The sequence below is a fragment of the Oculina patagonica genome, chromosome 5, assembly GCF_052425735.1.
Source record: "Oculina patagonica isolate OP01 chromosome 5, crgOcupat, whole genome shotgun sequence".
NCBI lineage: Eukaryota > Metazoa > Cnidaria > Anthozoa > Scleractinia > Oculinidae > Oculina > Oculina patagonica.
Window position 1 is genome coordinate 8,860,805 of NC_135762.1, and position 16,310 is coordinate 8,877,114.

The following is a 16,310-nucleotide window of genomic DNA, read 5'->3' on the forward strand; positions in this document are numbered from 1 at the left end:
ATACTTCATGTAAATATTTTCAAGGCACAGAAAAACGCTCCGTCTTGTTTAAGTGAATGCTTGTTATTTCATCTTCCCACATGCAGGGCGAAGTTCAAACAAATGCTTAGCCATTGTTCGATCAAATATGGCCGTAATTTTACAAAAACACAGACGGGTTATGAGATTTTTCTCTCTCTCTCTCTCTTCGTAGAAACAAAAATAACGGAACTCAAGTAAATATGTTATGTCAACGACCCGTAAACCAAGAGCCTGCGCCGAATTTGTTTTAGTAATAGCCAAGATTGTCAAAATTCTAAAACAATTTGTGTACTGAGATAGGTTTGTGTCTTAATTAAATCGAATTCCGTAGTTCTCGCTCTACTGAGCTAGCGCATTTCAACTAAGATGCAGCTTAACGATCCGTGATCTTCAACCCCGCTGCTCTCTTTGCAGGTCTCGAACAAAAGGTCTCCACCCGGTTTTATGTTTTCAACACTAGGGATCAATGAATTTGAAAGTTATTTTTGCCGGTGGTTTGGCGCGCTAATTGATTCGAGAGAAATACAACAGGTGTGACATCGATTCGGAGCTGGTGGCGGGAATTCCTGTCACGTGACCGATGATCGGACCGGTTATTGTTTTTTTCACCATGAATAAGAGATAAGATTCATCTCGGACTTGCTGTTTTTGTTCTACCGGGGCCCGTCCTGTTCTTTATACAATTCACTTAGATTACTCCAATTGGAAACGCAATTCGAGTAAACGGCTTGGAATTTTAACGTCTGTGCGAGTGAAAGGTGTGCCATGGGGATTTGATCGCCGCACAAGAATTCAACGAAGAAAGACAAATTTTGTGTGATAATGCCAGGACAAGTACGACTTCCTTGTTAAATTCTACGGTACTCGCTTGTCCCTTTCGTTTGTGTATTTCATCATAAATCAAGATTTTACCATAGTTAGGTGAGTGCTCTACGTTTGTTTAAGGCGTAAAATCCCTTTATTTTACACTCGTCCCATTATATGGAGTTTTAGAATACAGTTAAAAGATGTTTTGAAATTCGCTTTACTTGAAAGACGCACGTATAACAAGTCATTATTTTGTCAGACGATTAACTTGGTTTTGACAGGTGAGATTCATGAGAAAGTTACGACTTCTAGAGAAGCCATTCACAGTCCAAGGTGTTCTCATTAAACTCGAGAAATCTACTGAAAGATAATAACTAGTTTTCAATTTCCTTGTTGAGTAAAAATTGTCCATATAGGAAAGGTTTGCTTCCGTGATGTAAAGTTGGTGAACGACCAGCTAGCGCAGCGGGAGAAGGCTTTTAAAATTCTTTTAAACTTCTCAGCGCTTGTATAATCTCAAATTAAGGCTATTTTAGGACATTTAAAATAATTTCACGTCGGGAAGACATTCATTATCATTATTAGGTTTAGTAAAACGTTACAAATTAGACGACTTCAAAATGAGATTTCTGCCACTGGAAAATAGAACGCCCCCTTTTATAATTTCTCATTATAGGAAGGGCAAATAAATTGTATCAACTTACAAGATGAAAAAAAATCAGATTAAAAAAAAGGATCAAGTGTGCCAGAACAATCTCCTTGTAGATTTGAAAGGCGCTATTTATGTAATAAATGACTAAATATATTGATATATTTTTTTTCTATTTCCTAACAGAGCTTATCAGTGACAAGCGCATATCCCAAAAACCAAATGAGACTTTTTGCGTTAGGAATATTTCTTTTGTTAACCTGGAGGGCAGAATCATCGGGAAGTAAGTACCTTATTTAACGTCTCTCCGCCATATAAATCGCATATTTCACTTTATTTACAAATATAACCCACTCTATTGTTGGTTCCACAATTACTTTTGTTTTATTTCTCATCTAAATTTTCTACGATTCTCGACAGAGGATTTTTTCATTCCGAAATTTAAAATCTATTTTAATGAAACAACGAGAAAACAAAAGAGGAAGTGTGTGGAACAGTTTGGGTAACGGTCGGAAATATGTTTGCAATGCATAACTGATGTAATAATCCTAATTTATTAACGCCTTTAAACTTAACCGGTCAAAAGTGTTGAAATTTCTTGTTCCTCTAAACTGCAAAATTATTTTCTGTTCAAAGCTAGTGAAATAACTTGTTTAAACGTTTGTTAGTTATCAGATAAACATGGTTTCTGGGTTTTTCAAGGTTACAAAATTGTAAGAAATAAAAAATGGTGGTTTTCCACGAACTGATGAAGTATCAATTCTCCTGGCAAACTGTCACACATTCCTTATAAGGGTAGTTTGGAGAATTTGAGTTATCATAACAAATTCTCTAGTCGATGCTTTTCTCGTTGCTAATTACCTGCCTGCTTGAAAATATATTGACATTTTAACGAGAATTTTGATATTGATATCCACTTATTTCTGTTCTTTTTTTTCTCCAGAAAAAAGAACCCAACATAGTTCCCATCCTCATTCCCACGTCCGTCGTTCCCTTCATGAAGACCATGGGAAATCCAAAGACTCTTCTAAACGCCTCTATCAGATGTTAGTGAGGAGAAACATATTAACAAGAAGGAGAAGAGAGCTTATGACAGGTCCACGTAAGTACCGCATATGGAAAATCAACTCTCCCTAATACTTATTCAGGAGATTCACTGATGCATACGATTCACGATGTTTATGGAATTATTATTCTTATCTTAAAACAAAACTCGGGCAATAAACTTTACCGTCCGCGAGGTTTGTTCAATGCCTCAAAGATGAAATATTTGAGTTCAAAAAGTGGCGCAAATTTATTTTCCAACTAGAACTGCCTGTCAACAAGGGGAGAAAAAAGAGTTCAATCTGCCGGCCATTTTTTATATTAATATTTTTTCGTATCGCTTGAGTGAATAACCTTAATGAAAACATTACTGCCGTGAACTTACAAAGAATAGGGCTTTATCACTTATTCGTAGCTACTTCGTCTTCCCAAATGAAATTGGAAGATTATAAAACAATACCTCCATTCCTTTCTACCCGTTAATGACACTAAAAAGCATTGTTTTATTGATTTTCATTGAAGCCAAAACAACCCAGGTGGAAATAAAGTTCAGAAAAAAATGGCTGGACCAGATGTCCAACAAAGCAAGTTCCCAGTACAAACTGATGGACGGAAATATTGTTGACGCGGTAAGTCCCTCGTATCTATCTTCTCTTAACGTCTTGCTTGGGCATTCGCTAAAATCTACAAAAAAAAAGGCGAAGAAATGCGAGACAAACTTGAAAACGTGAACAGTACGTTTTCAAGTATTTTTACGTTAATTCCATTTCCATCCTTGCTACGGTTAGCCGTCCTGCCTTTTTTTCAAGCGACGACCTACAGATTTTAAACCGTTCAACATAATGTTCGCTAAAAGGTAAAATATTTAAAGTTTTCAAGGCTATATGTACAAAAAATTATAAGGTGGATTAAAGACCAAACGTTTTCGACTAAAAGTCGAAAACCCAACAACCCTGAAGATGACCTGTGGTCGAAAACATTCGGTTTTTACTCATCCACGTTTAGTTTTTCGTACATATAGCCTTTAAAATTTTAAAGATTTTAAACCATTTCCTATTTATTTGAGTGTGCTCGTCGAAAACGTCTAAAGACTAAAAAGCAAAGAATCAGTTACAATTATTTTTGCTAGAAATCTGTCTTCGGAGAAATTTAACTTTAGGAATCAGCTCTCGAGAAGATCTTCATGATCTTAACAACCGTGTTAGGGACACGATATACAAATCTATCAGTAATGAATGAACGTTAGCCCAGGATTAAAAGTTAATCCAGGCTTTATATGATTAATTTCTGGTATTTGCCTTGTAGTTATGATTTTACTTTATTTTTATAAACTATTTTCAGATAACCACAGAGCTCATTGGGGACACAAACTACCTTAGTTCCTCAGTAACAGCGTTAAAGTAAGTAGAATGAATTAACTGAAATTAGCCTCACTACTAAGATTTTATCTGAGTGTTCATGCGAATTTTGCGCACTGTGTCGAGGTTAGCTAAGCTAAAGGCACCGTACCGAAGTTAACATTTCGGACATCATCTTTTCGTTTTATCTACATCTTTCACATACTCTGACAGTTATCTTACTCAGGTATTTGTTTTTAAAAGGAACCTCACAGACATGTGAAACACAGCCTTTTAAGATAACCATAAATTTCGAATTCCCACTAAAATCACTGAGAGTTCTGACAATGTGACATCATAAAGCGTGGCCATTCAAATGTAAGCTATTGCGCAGTACTTTCATGTTATACCATTTATAACGCTGTGCGAGGGGAATCTTTAATTTTCTGATGTAACGTTAATGTTGTGATCATTTAAATGAAAAATACTGAGCAGTACTTAAACGTGATACTTTTATTTTTTCAACTTTTCCCAAGAGAGAATTTTAGCAGATATCAAATTTTTACATCTTCTCTTTTCCTTTCTATTTCTTAGAAATTCCCAAGAGCCTAACTCAAGTGTGTTAGCAGACATCGAGCTGCAGTTTGTATCGGACGAGCTGGATCCGATCAAGCATCTTCGCGCTATAGTGTCAAACGGACACATCTCCGGGATGATGGTGTACCCCGACTACTTTGTTGTGCTTGGAGGTAAGATTATTGCTTTTTCGACTTCGTGAAGCTGAGATCTACAAAAAAAACCAACACAAGAGCTGACGAGAGTTCAAGCTCGTCCTATCGTTTGATAACAACTGTAACTCCGAGTCAGGGCATGGCCTCTCGACAAATAAGAATCGTATCTGCTTACATTTTCATTAGTCGATTTTTTTTTTTGCAGGGGTTGAGGGGTGGGGGCGTGGGGCAACACTTCGTCTCCCTCTTTATTCCGGCGTTTCACTGCGCGTTGATGAAAGATGTACACCAAACCCTTGCCTAATCTTGTTCCCGTTTGGTTTGGCTTGTATAGTAGATACTCCTTTTTTAAAACGGGTAACCTTTGATAACAAACAACATGCTTTAAATAGATGTTTCGGGAAACTCTGTTCTATGGCAGATTGCGTCCACTTAAAAATTATTCTTAGGACACAAGGCTCAGGGGCTCACAAGGCTCAGGGGACTATGGCCTGTGCGGAATCGGAATGTATCTTCGTCTCTTTAGCACAAAGGGGATCATTTAATGTCATTATAAGACTGTTTTTTTATAATTCCAGGCGACAAGAAACCAAGTTCGTCAGACCAAGAGAGTAATAATTCACCACCCACTCCCACTTTTCCAGCAAATTTTGCAGCCCTTAGTAAGTGGTTTAAGCGTCTTTCCTGCACCACTTTAATTCGCGTTCGTTGTTAATGTTGTTTTTTTGTTTGTTTTTGTACTATATGTGCTGCAGTTGCTGTCTTTGCGACTTCTTTGATTTAATTAGTTTTGTGGAATAATTTTGAAAATTGATACAAGAAAACTATTTCTATCACACGTAGTTAAAACATTGAAATAAACAATGAAAGATGAAACTGATTCAGACTTCAAAATTTATATTTTTTTAATAATGTCAACCACTTCGTATTGGAACCGCTTTGCTCTACATGTTATGGTCAGTGGTCCAACTGATAGGCCATTGTCCACTGCTAACAAATTTTATCTGTGATTTTGTTGCAGTAAAAGATTTTCCTTACGATGTGAAAATTCAGCTGCCGTGGCATCCCTTCCTTAGCGATATAAACAACTCTAAAACAAAGAGCATTAGTTCTTCCATTGAAGACATTGTAAGTATTCTAGATCAAACTGAGAGTAAAGTAATACAATCATTATATTACCTGTTTTAGGCGTACAGTAAAAACCCGCGAGTAAGAACCGAACATTTAAGAATCTGTTAGGCTCAAATGTGCAAATAAGACCCCATTTTTATAAAAGCCTATTTAGCCTTAATTTTGAAAACAGGTTCTTATTTTCTAAAATTGATTTAAAATGTTTACTTTTTGGAAAATAAATTTAGACAAGGCTTTACTGTACCTGTATGCAATGCCATGTTCTGAATGAAAAGTGCTTCATTTTTACATAAACACTTGTTTGGTATGCAATTTTTTTACAAATAATTGGCTGAATATTACTAAAAGTTCTATCAGCAACAATGTAATTTTTTCCTCATAAAATAAGAACATATTAAGAACCTGAATAGCCTAAGTTTGTGTTAACTACCATTTATGTAAGAACCTGTTTAGGCTAACCTCGAAAAAACTAAGTTCTTACTCGCGGGTTTTTACTGTAATATTCACAATGAAGTTTGTCATTTTAATCATAACAAAAATAACATTTCAAATATTTGTTTACATTTCTCTTAGTTAAGAAAAACTTTTGCCGGTGACCCAACCTTTATTGATGTAAAAGTTATTGGCTACAAGTAAGTTCACCATTTGTTTATTTATTTAGGGAAGCTTTACATGGGACACTCAGTTTTTCTCTGGGCGTTTCGCACTAATCTACTAAGCGGACTTATTTAGACTTAGTTCCTAACTCTCCTCTGGGAGAATAATGCCATAAAAAATCCACTCAGCAATGACTATTAATTTTTTTTGTCAATTTCGCTAACGATGTTTTACACTTTTCGCTCGTCGTGTTTCTTAAAAAGTTAACTACAGTTGGGTGCACCGTCAATATAACGGTAACCAAGTCAGCAACCGAAACCTATAGCGCCATTTTACTTATCAACCGCCTGCAAAAAATCTGTTTCGGCCAACTAATGGTGCCTTGTCTTCTCGCTCACCCACAATCTGAAAACCAGGAACAAATTATAGCATTTAAACCTTTTGTTATAAGAACTTTAGCTTCCACCATGTAGTTGGTCCTCGATCTCAACGCGAAAGAAACATCTGTATCGAATCTTCACAGAACTCGTTTTATGTTTAAACCTGAACATTCTTCGTATGTTATCACAGCGAGGATCCTGATGGCAGTCCGCATGCACGCGTTGTGCTCCGATTTAAAGCGAATGGAACAGACCCTGAGGAGCAGTTAAAGATGTTGGTTAGCGGTGGTCACTTGGGAGATGTGCCGATCTTTAACGATTACCTGAGTAAGTTTATCGTATAGGCCCTTTTTTTCCCTTGGCATTTGGTAATTGTGACATTTTAGAATTAGCACTGTAGCACAACGTAGGATATGAGATTCGTGTTGTTAAAGTTTTGCCAACATGTTTGCACCGATGGTATTTCATCTTGCAATGATTTACAGCCAGCCAGTCACCCAACTCTCATTCCCTTGAAGGGTTAACGTTCAAAACGCTAAACAGCGATACTCTTAAGACCTAAATTCACTCACCTTATATCCAAGTCAGCAGTAGACAAAGAATTCTTGACTTATCTAAAAGCGACCAGAATAGTCAAAGTGTGCTAGTCTGGCAGAAAAAAAAAGCACTAGCCAAGTGTTTTTTTACTTCAAATTCAATATTTCAAAAAAAAGCGACAATGAAAAGCATTTCTTCCAAAAACCTTTCAGCTACAGCACTCCAATTCACCCGCGGTATCTCGAGAGAGAGCATTTATTTAGAACAATGATTTGCGCTTTATGTTTGTAACGCGATATGATTATTACTGCCAAGGGTAGCCACACTAAATTACCATTTCTCACTGTCCTTTTTTTTTTGTGATGTTTCCTTTCATTAGATGGTCAGATGTCCCCAGCACAGAACCCTATGGCCCCACAAGGAGACTCAGTGCCTCTGCAGAACGCCACCGCCCCTGCTCAGGCTGCCTCTCCAGCTTCTGTTGCGAACATAACCGTGGCCCAGCCCACTGCCGCTCCTGTGATACCTGTTGCTACCCAACCCACCGTAGCCCAAGCACAGCCTTCAACAGTGCCAACCAGTGCTCAGATTCAATATGCACAACCCGGAGAATGTAAGTACCACTGGGAATCATTGGGTCCCAAGTCTTACTCCTTTAGCCTGTTATTTGTCTCTTCCGTTTAAAAAGTGTGATATATCAGTAGCCTTAATCTGGGCTACAGATCGATAAGAACTACCCTTCATCGTGTGCCAGGTACTATTCCTGTGCGCTGTGCATTTCCGGTCCCGGTTGTTCAATGGATGAACCACGTCAAGTCCACCGGCTAAATCATTATCCAGTGGATAGCATATTAGTATGTAAGTTAACACTTATCCACCGGATCGCGACTTACCCGATGGACAGCGTTATCCATTCTACGAACAGCTAGGGCCTGGTCGAAGGCTGTTACTTTGACGTCACACGTTAATGAGCTCAGTTCAGAAAACCACGTGGGTAAATTCTCTGGCTCCGATCCCAGATAATGGAAAACTGGTCCAAAAACCACGGTGAACAAAGCTTACTTCACTCAAGTATAATTTTATTTGACAAAGGAACACGGATCTCCTTTGTTTTTTTTATTTTTCGTCCCTCGTAGTAAATTATGCACTGTGGAAATTATGCAACTAGTTGGATGCGATGCCGTCCATTGGGAATAGGCTTGCATGGAGATTTAAATGACTAGGGATCGGAGTGCAAACCTGACACTGAAACAATAATTTATGCTTTCTCTAACTGGACGTGTTATCTCTATATATGAACGTAGCTTTGAATGGAACCGTGAAGCTTAACGAGTCTTGGTACGACTACATGGGAAATACGCAAAGTTCAACATTCAAGATATTGGCAGATGATATTGATCAAGCGGTAAGCACGAGCTCGTCTGTCTGATTTGAAGTTTGTAGATTAATTCAATTTAATTATTCACCGAAATGGACGTGAATAGCAGAGGGGTAAATATCCATCACTTTCACCGACACTGAGGCGAATAATTGTTTTAGTATATATCACACATCACAGCTGAATTAAATAGAGCCAAAAACATTACTTTCGGTAGCCAAGCGAAACGCGCGGCCATTTTGTTTCTCTTCGGCTGCTCTGAGGTGAATAGTGCTTTGCTTATCACCTTCAAGTTAGCCAATCAGAGCGCGCGAAAAAGCACTATATACTTGTGTTTTATATACTAATACTATCCATTGTTAGCTTATGTTTTAGCGATTAGTGATATGTGGTTAGGGTTAAATTTTTAATTGAAAGTGCTTCGGGCTGTTCCCGGCGGTTGTCCTCGATTCAGCACATGTTCATCTGACTTTGGACGCAGAAAACGATACTTTTCTTGTATTTTAAGTCGCACGCTTGGTTGCGTAGTTGAATATGATCTTCCATAATTAGTGATTGGTTCGTCTTGATTATGTGAGTGCAAGCTAAAATGGATTCTCTGTTCTCCCGTCTGGGTTTAGCCTCTATGCAGGGCGGGGGTAGGGAGAGTTCAGGGACTGGACTAACTGACTGACTGACTGACTGACCGATTGAATGATCAGCTAATTGTCTTTTAATTGTTTATTTGCTATGCTAAGAATCTTATTTTTGTACTACACAGATAAGGAACGCCTACATGACCTACAACTATACAGTCACATCAAATGTAACAGGACTAAGGTAAGTCCATAATTGCAATTAAATTCTGCGGTACAATTTGCTGGCAAATGTTTAGCACACGTTTATACTCATCTCAAAAAATTTTTTGCCTTATTTTTTAGCGAGACGCCTGATAAGCAAGTGCTAGCTTCATTCACAATCAACTTTCCCCCCGGACAGACGCCAACTCTCGTACCTCTGCAGCAGATTGTTCAGGGGGGACTTCTAGGTGGCATCCCTGTATTCCGCGACTCAGTCCAGGAAGCAGGTTTGTTGGTCTATCAATTTACTCCTTGTCCTCCGTTTATCATTTTCATGTAGCTTACACAATGATTGGTTGATTTTTAGGTTACTCCGCTGCCCCAACGTCTCCTCCTCCTGCGTATCTTCCAACAAATGCTTCAACGGGTATGTGGCTGTATCATCTGACTTGTGCCGATGAATTGCATTGTTACTTTATCTTAAGGTGGTGGCAAACGAGGGCACGATGTTGCAGATACGTATACATTTTTGCAAACACAAATGTTTCCCCGTTTGCCTGCACGAGCAATATTTGTCGCAAACAAAAGTGTTATCCGAGACACAAAAAATGTTTCTGATTTCTGATCTTTTACGTCCCGCTCATTTGCCCACACAAGAAACATCATGAACAACAATCCGAAATATTGTGCCCTCGTTTTCCAACACCTTAAAATCTTTTTCTAAAGCAATCACTATCTTGGGGATATTGTATTGATGCATCACCGGACCTGTCTTAACATTAAGCACACTATCATGCTGACAAACATCGGGGGATGGGACAAAAAAACAAAATACTTCGTTTCATTCTAAGTGAAGCCTTTTCGAAGCCAAGTTGCTCAAAAGGATGGCGCTTAACTACTAAATGGAATCGCTTATCCAGCGTAGCCTGGTTACCTCCCTCAGAATTTGATCAGGTTACCTGCACAGTTCGCTGGTACCCGCCATTTATTTTTCTGGGTACAGAGGGCTATGAGGGAAACTTGTCAAGGACATAACATAGTAGCCCTGGCCCCTCCCACACTCTTTATTGCCTATAAACTCATACATTTCATTGTCTTTCAAATCCTCCAGTCGCGTCAAACATTTCCGTGGCGCCTGTGTACCCAGTTCCCGCCTTTAACTACACTGCTGCCCCTGCCTACCCTACAGCTCCCCCAGCATACAACGCTACAGCAGCTGTACCAGCCACTGAAGTAGTCCCAGTACCTACAGCAGGTGTGTCGCCTCCAACACAAGCTGCTTCAAATGCAACTGTAGCCCCAGTGGTACTTCCGACCGTGTCCGGTTAGTTTCGGTTTTCTTTATTTCTGTTCTTCTGAGTGAGCGAGCATGTTGAAGTACTGTTATGAAAGGAGAAACGTTTGGCAGAACAAGAGTCGTAAGATCTCGAGCTGAGGAGACGGATGAAAGTTTTCTGCAACCCTCGTCGACTATTTAACATTTAGACGGCAAGCTCGAGGTTTCTATCGGCTGATAATTGGCGAGAGGCGAAGCACAAAGTCAACTATCAAAAGTCGATAGGAACCGAGAGCGAGTCGTCTAATTGTTTTAGCGTAACCCAGAGACCAATCTATCCAAAAAAATTCAGTGAATTGGTTAAGTTATCGTTTTGGTTTGTGATTTTGGCAATTTTACTTTCCCGCACTCCCAGGGCAGTCTTTCAAAAATTTGAGCGCCCTTGCGTAGCCAATCAGATTGCGAGTTTGCCTAATAACCGGGCACTTGGTTAGTTATCGCGAAATCAAGCGAGATGAAAATGTGCGTGAAGTGGCATGATCAAACATGCGAAAAAATCTTTCTGTGTTACTCAGATCCTAGGCGCGAGAAGAAGGTTATGAACTGAGCAGCTCAATGGTAAAACAGAGGGGATTGGCTAATTCTCGCGGCTTGTGGGAACGCACCGGGTTCGGCGCTCGCTTCTTAATTTTCCCACATTTCGATTTTTTGTTGCACCATAGAAAGACTTATGAAAAGAAAGGGACTAACATCCGAACCTGTATACCAGTCTCTTAGTTGAAACGCCAAGAGGCACTCATCTTATTTCTGGTTTTTATTGCAGTCACTCCGGAACAAAATAATACAGTTGTCTCTACCAATGTGACATCTGATCAGTATGGCAAGTATATTTGCAATTTCACCTTTATTTGAAACACATTACCTTCAATTTTAATTGTAAGCATAGAGCAGCTTTCAATTGAGTGTCGTAAAACCAAAACCAAAACCAAAACCAAAACCAAAGTAATTACTCTGACCAATCACAAACGACACAAACAATCCAGTGAACCAATCAAAACTCGAAGCAAATACATGTAGCTGGCACAAAGCGCGGGAAAACGTGCGCGAGCGAGTCGCGATTGGTTTTGGTTTTAATCCCGATTGGCCGAGAAAGTGGCGCGAAATTTTTAAACCAATCACTAAGCGTAGTGAACGCAAAACCAAAGCAAACGCAAAGTACTTTCGACTCTCAAGTGAAAACCGCTCTAACAGCATAATATGTCAACTAACGAACATTGTTGCGATTAATTATCAAACACTAAGACCTAACATAAAAAAGGAATTCAAAATGTGTGGAAACGCATAAGAGCAAATATGAATTGAGGCCTGTTGAAAGGGTTGGGTTATTAAAACGAGCTCTTCAGGTTTTGCCAATGTACAACCTGTAAAACCTGCTAAAACATGAATAACCACCTGGTTACGTTTATTTTATTTTCTAACGTAGGACAAGTTTCTAGCGTTCCAACGCAACCTTCTGGTCTGGATAAACTTTCTACACCGCCTGGTTACACCGGAGGACTCATTCCTTTACCAGCAGGTATGAAATAAATGGTTAATTCCCTAAGGCCTCTTTTCTTTTAATCTAGTTAATTTTGCGTTAAAGTTTATCCTCGGAACCTGGTAAATACTACCTGTTCTGTATAACTCAAGTAGTGTAGTGTGTAAATTGACTTTCAAGAATTACGTTTAGATTTCGACACTAGCACGAATCTTGGGCTCTGCTGCAGTTTCAAAAAAGGCATTGATGTACTTAACCTAACGAATCGTCGAGTTACTGCTGGGTAAAGTTTTCTATTGTTTTTAGGACTTTTTTGTAATTTTATACTTGCTTTCCACACGTCTTAGCCAATCAGAGCCAACAACCGCACATACAAATTATTGACAAGGGGCTGCTTTGTCTTCCTCGCCTCCCAGATTGGTTTGGTTTTCAATTTAATGGGAAACTGACATAAAAATGTCAATAAAATTTCAAAAATTAACCACGAACTTTAACAAGTGGCAGTGCATGGGTCTTATTATTCAATTGCTCATAAAGGTAATGGTTTGTGTTAACCAATCATCTTTCCATAACATACATTTCAGGAATTCCCAAATCATGCGCTGAAATTCGCGCTTCGGGAATTGGCAGCCAGGACGGCGAATACGTGATTCAAGCGCGACCAGACTGCCACTTGAACATCATCTGTCAGAACATGGATGAGCCCAACCCGATTGAGTTCCTTGGTGGTCCTCAGCAGAGATACTGGCTGTACTGGCATTACGCTATCCTTATAAGGCTATCCGCTTACGACAAACAGCACGTGGACAAGAGAGCGTGCCTCGAAAACACGGGTATGCTCTGAAACTCAGATCCCTCGTTTCGTGTAACCGCAAAATTGATAACCATTTCTAGAACAAGAAGAAGACAACGGGTGAAATTTGATTTCGTATCTTCCATGCAAGATGCAACCCCTTTCATTTGAATGCTTATCTTCATTAATTCCTTCCACCCTGTTTTAATAAACACTCCAACATCAGGCATAGGGTAACGAGTTTAGTTTGGTTTTGAGTTGAGAATAACAGTTTTTCACTGAGAGTCAATTTTTACCCATTAAAAAATAAAAAAGACAAAAAAAAATTCTTGTTTCCAGTTTGCGCAAATATTGAGGGAAAAAACTCACAGCCTCTTCCTGAATAAGCGCTCTCCCTTTCAAGCTTCCAAAATTAAATTAGAGAGGCCCTGGTAGGGATTTTGGTAACGATAACGAAAATCAAATAAGGATAACAGCTTTGGTAATTTTAGGGATAAGGAATAGTTCCCTCCAAAGTTAATGGGATAGGGGATAACGTTCCCCGCCCCCCTTCCTAATAGGGGCTCACTAGAATATTGCGGGCCTTAAATAGATTGTTGAGCCAGCGAGCAAAATAACAAACTGCAAACTTCTGTTGTTGTTTTTTTCACGATCAGCGGATGGTCGTCAGTTTATCGACAAGGTGATGGACGCGGGAGTGAGGCAGGGAAATCCTCTTGTTCACTGGAAAACCAATATTAAACACATGATTAACAGTTTCATTGGCAAGATGAAGAAAAAGAGAGACGTGGAGGACATCACCTTGAGCACTAAAGCTATGAAGATTTACAAAAGGTCAGGTGAGATTCACGACTGGTTTTGAAGTCAATATATCAAATACGAGAGACAGGGTTCCATCGGGATTTCCAAACACCGAGAAGACAGTAGAAAATAGAACGGGCAGTGGAGTATTTTTGACGAAATTCGAGGTGTCTCGATATCCAATGAAACAATGTCTCGAGTGTTTGATATATCTCCCCAATTGAAACAAAAACTACGGAGTTAGAGGAGAATCAAATAAAATCGTAAAAATCTAAGATAACTAAGACCGGGTATCCAAACCTCCTTCACGGTTATGATTTTCTTTGGTTTAGCTTAATGAATTTATTAATGAGTTTGAGAATAGGACAGGAAACAAATCGGACAAATCTTCGTTGAAACCTAAGGGCGAGTGGGCTCACGAGTTCTCTGAAAATTATCTCATTCCCATGACGCAATGGGGAACTTCATTTTCCCGAAAACCGCAGACTTGTTGACTTCTCGAAGATTCAATTTCGCCCTTAACTTCACTTGCTTTCCCGACTGTAAAGGGACACTTTCTCTAAGTTCGCGAACACAAAAAATAAAAGATGTATGGTTTTAGAGACTGAGATGACTCTGTCCAACCGAAAATGAAATAGAGAGCGGCGAGCCGGGGCGACGTTAAAATCAACGTAGATTTGTTCAGGTGATTAAAATGACATGTTTGGGTTCAGAGGACTGCGTGGGATGCTAGGTTCAAAGGTGAACCGAATTTTTTTTAATTAAAAAAAATAAAAAAAAGACTGGAGTGGGAGTTGAACCATTGTTTCTGTATTGCTACATTATGCCTTGATAATATTTACGCTTTATTATCTGGGACACTCATGTAAACGTTCCATCGAAATTATAAGTGGCTAAAAATAGAATTCTAATTCTAATTGGTTGAGAAAACGGTGTTCATATACAACATGTGTGCAGAAAAGTTTTGTAAGCTTTTTACTCGTACTTATTTTTTTCCATGTTGAACTTAAAATCATGTGTTTAACTGATAACCTTCCTGTTCTATTCTTTTAGGTTTGCACCATGAAAGAAGATTATCAACAAACCAGTGGAAAAATGATTAATCGCTCTTTTCTTGTCCCAATCAAGTTGTCTTTTAAAACCCGAGGGCGTTTTCATGAAGATATTGTTGAGTGTTTTATCATTGCGAAAGAAAAATATTTTAAATAAAGTAGATATTTATTTATTTTGAAAAAAAGGTATATGGCTTTTCAATAGGGAATTTTAGTCCATGGAAGAGCGAAGATTTCTCGTCTCTGTCAGTGCAGTTGATTTTTTTTTTCTAACAAAATACCGGTATTCTAGTTTGGTTTCCAACATATCATGACGCTGAAGCGAAAGAATCGATCATCCTTCTAAGAAACTAGAAATCAGAAATATAAAGAACTCATCGCGACAAATTGCTAGCTTTAAAAAACTGGCAAAGAGATAATTTCTATATTGTTACTGAATTTCAGATGAATTTAAGTATAGTTTCGTGGCAATATTTTGGCTCCTAACCATTTCAACATTCTGATAAATTTAGCGATTTGTTACAAAATCGTTCAAACAAGTGTTTTGAAATTGTAGGAAATTTCGTACTGATTTTCACTTTTTTGAAACTGATTTTCATGGGTTTCTATTTAACGCGACGTGCTTCAAAGGAGAAACTCTAAGCATCCATTTGGCAACCACATGTCCAAAGATTTGATTTTTATGTTAGATTGTTGTTTGTGGTTCACCAGTGACAAATTTCATTGTATTATTTGGAAAATCTTAAGTCTGTCGCGGGGAAGGGAAATAACAGATGAAAGAGAAATGGATGCGATGAAAACCCGTTTCAAGGCACGTGTACGTTGCAGTGAAGTGAACCAACAATTATATTAAAGTTAAATTTCCTCTCAGTCTAATAAATAAAGTGGACATGGTTATGACTAGCTTGTGATTCTAGCTTCGTGAAGTCAAATGGTTGTGAAAGGAACGCTAAATGTGTACAATTGGTTCTCTTATTAAAAACAACAAACAAAGACTAAGACAAAAAAATTAAAAGTTTATTTTGTCTAGAATGCAGTGTTTGTCTATTTTAATCTCAGTGTATAAAACCACCTGCGTATAGGTCTATAGTTGAGCAATCTGTCACGTATTTCTATGGTAATAAACCACGAGGTATCTTGGAAGAACACGAGACCAGATAAAAAATTATGATGCAAAGAAAGGTGATTTTAAAGCAAGCTAAGCCACCTTCCTTGTGTTCTATAGAACCCTCACACGGTTTATAAGTATTGGTAATCAAATGGTGACGAGTGATATTAGGAAATAATTTCACGCGCGTTTTGTCAAAATGCATTTTGACAAAATGCAAGTGAAATTATTTCCTAATTTCACGAGTATACCATTTGATTACATTTTAATATCATAGGTGACAAATTACGCTTGCAATCGTGGGTTTTTGACTGGTAAATTGCATCGCGAACTCCGAGCTTTGAAAAGATAT

The 16,310-nt window shown here is 38.5% G+C and overlaps 1 protein-coding gene across 3 annotated transcripts; it reads left to right on the forward strand.

The window, feature by feature from the left end:
• Window positions 1-650: 650 nt before the first annotated feature.
• Window positions 651-15,882, forward strand: LOC144655351 (uncharacterized). Of its 3 annotated transcripts, none has more exons than XM_078515589.1 (21): window positions 651-942; window positions 1,664-1,760; window positions 2,421-2,579; window positions 3,044-3,150; window positions 3,863-3,921; window positions 4,453-4,607; window positions 5,168-5,251; window positions 5,611-5,717; window positions 6,294-6,352; window positions 6,888-7,024; window positions 7,614-7,847; window positions 8,539-8,639; window positions 9,373-9,431; window positions 9,533-9,678; window positions 9,759-9,818; window positions 10,503-10,715; window positions 11,491-11,547; window positions 12,151-12,243; window positions 12,789-13,037; window positions 13,654-13,852; window positions 14,871-15,882. In XM_078515589.1, coding segments are annotated over exons 2-21 (2,340 nt in total). In that variant the 5' UTR covers window positions 651-942; window positions 1,664-1,699; the 3' UTR covers window positions 14,872-15,882. The 3 variants fall into 3 exon arrangements, with proteins under 3 accessions (XP_078371715.1, XP_078371714.1, XP_078371716.1); XM_078515588.1 differs by having other exon boundaries at window positions 13,654-13,836; window positions 14,852-15,882; XM_078515590.1 differs by having other exon boundaries at window positions 13,654-13,831; window positions 14,852-15,882.
• The last annotated feature ends 428 nt before the right edge of the window (window positions 15,883-16,310 follow it).

Excerpts from the sequence above, each read along its gene's own strand:
- LOC144655351 (XM_078515588.1), top strand. The coding sequence starts at position 1,700 with ATGAGACTTTTTGCGTTAGGAATATTTCTTTTGTTAACCTGGAGGGCA. Across the intron at positions 7,025-7,613 it reads GATCTTTAACGATTACCTGA|ATGGTCAGATGTCCCCAGCA; the intron begins GTAAGTTTATCG and ends TCCTTTCATTAG. Across the intron at positions 9,679-9,758 it reads CGACTCAGTCCAGGAAGCAG|GTTACTCCGCTGCCCCAACG; the intron begins GTTTGTTGGTCT and ends GTTGATTTTTAG.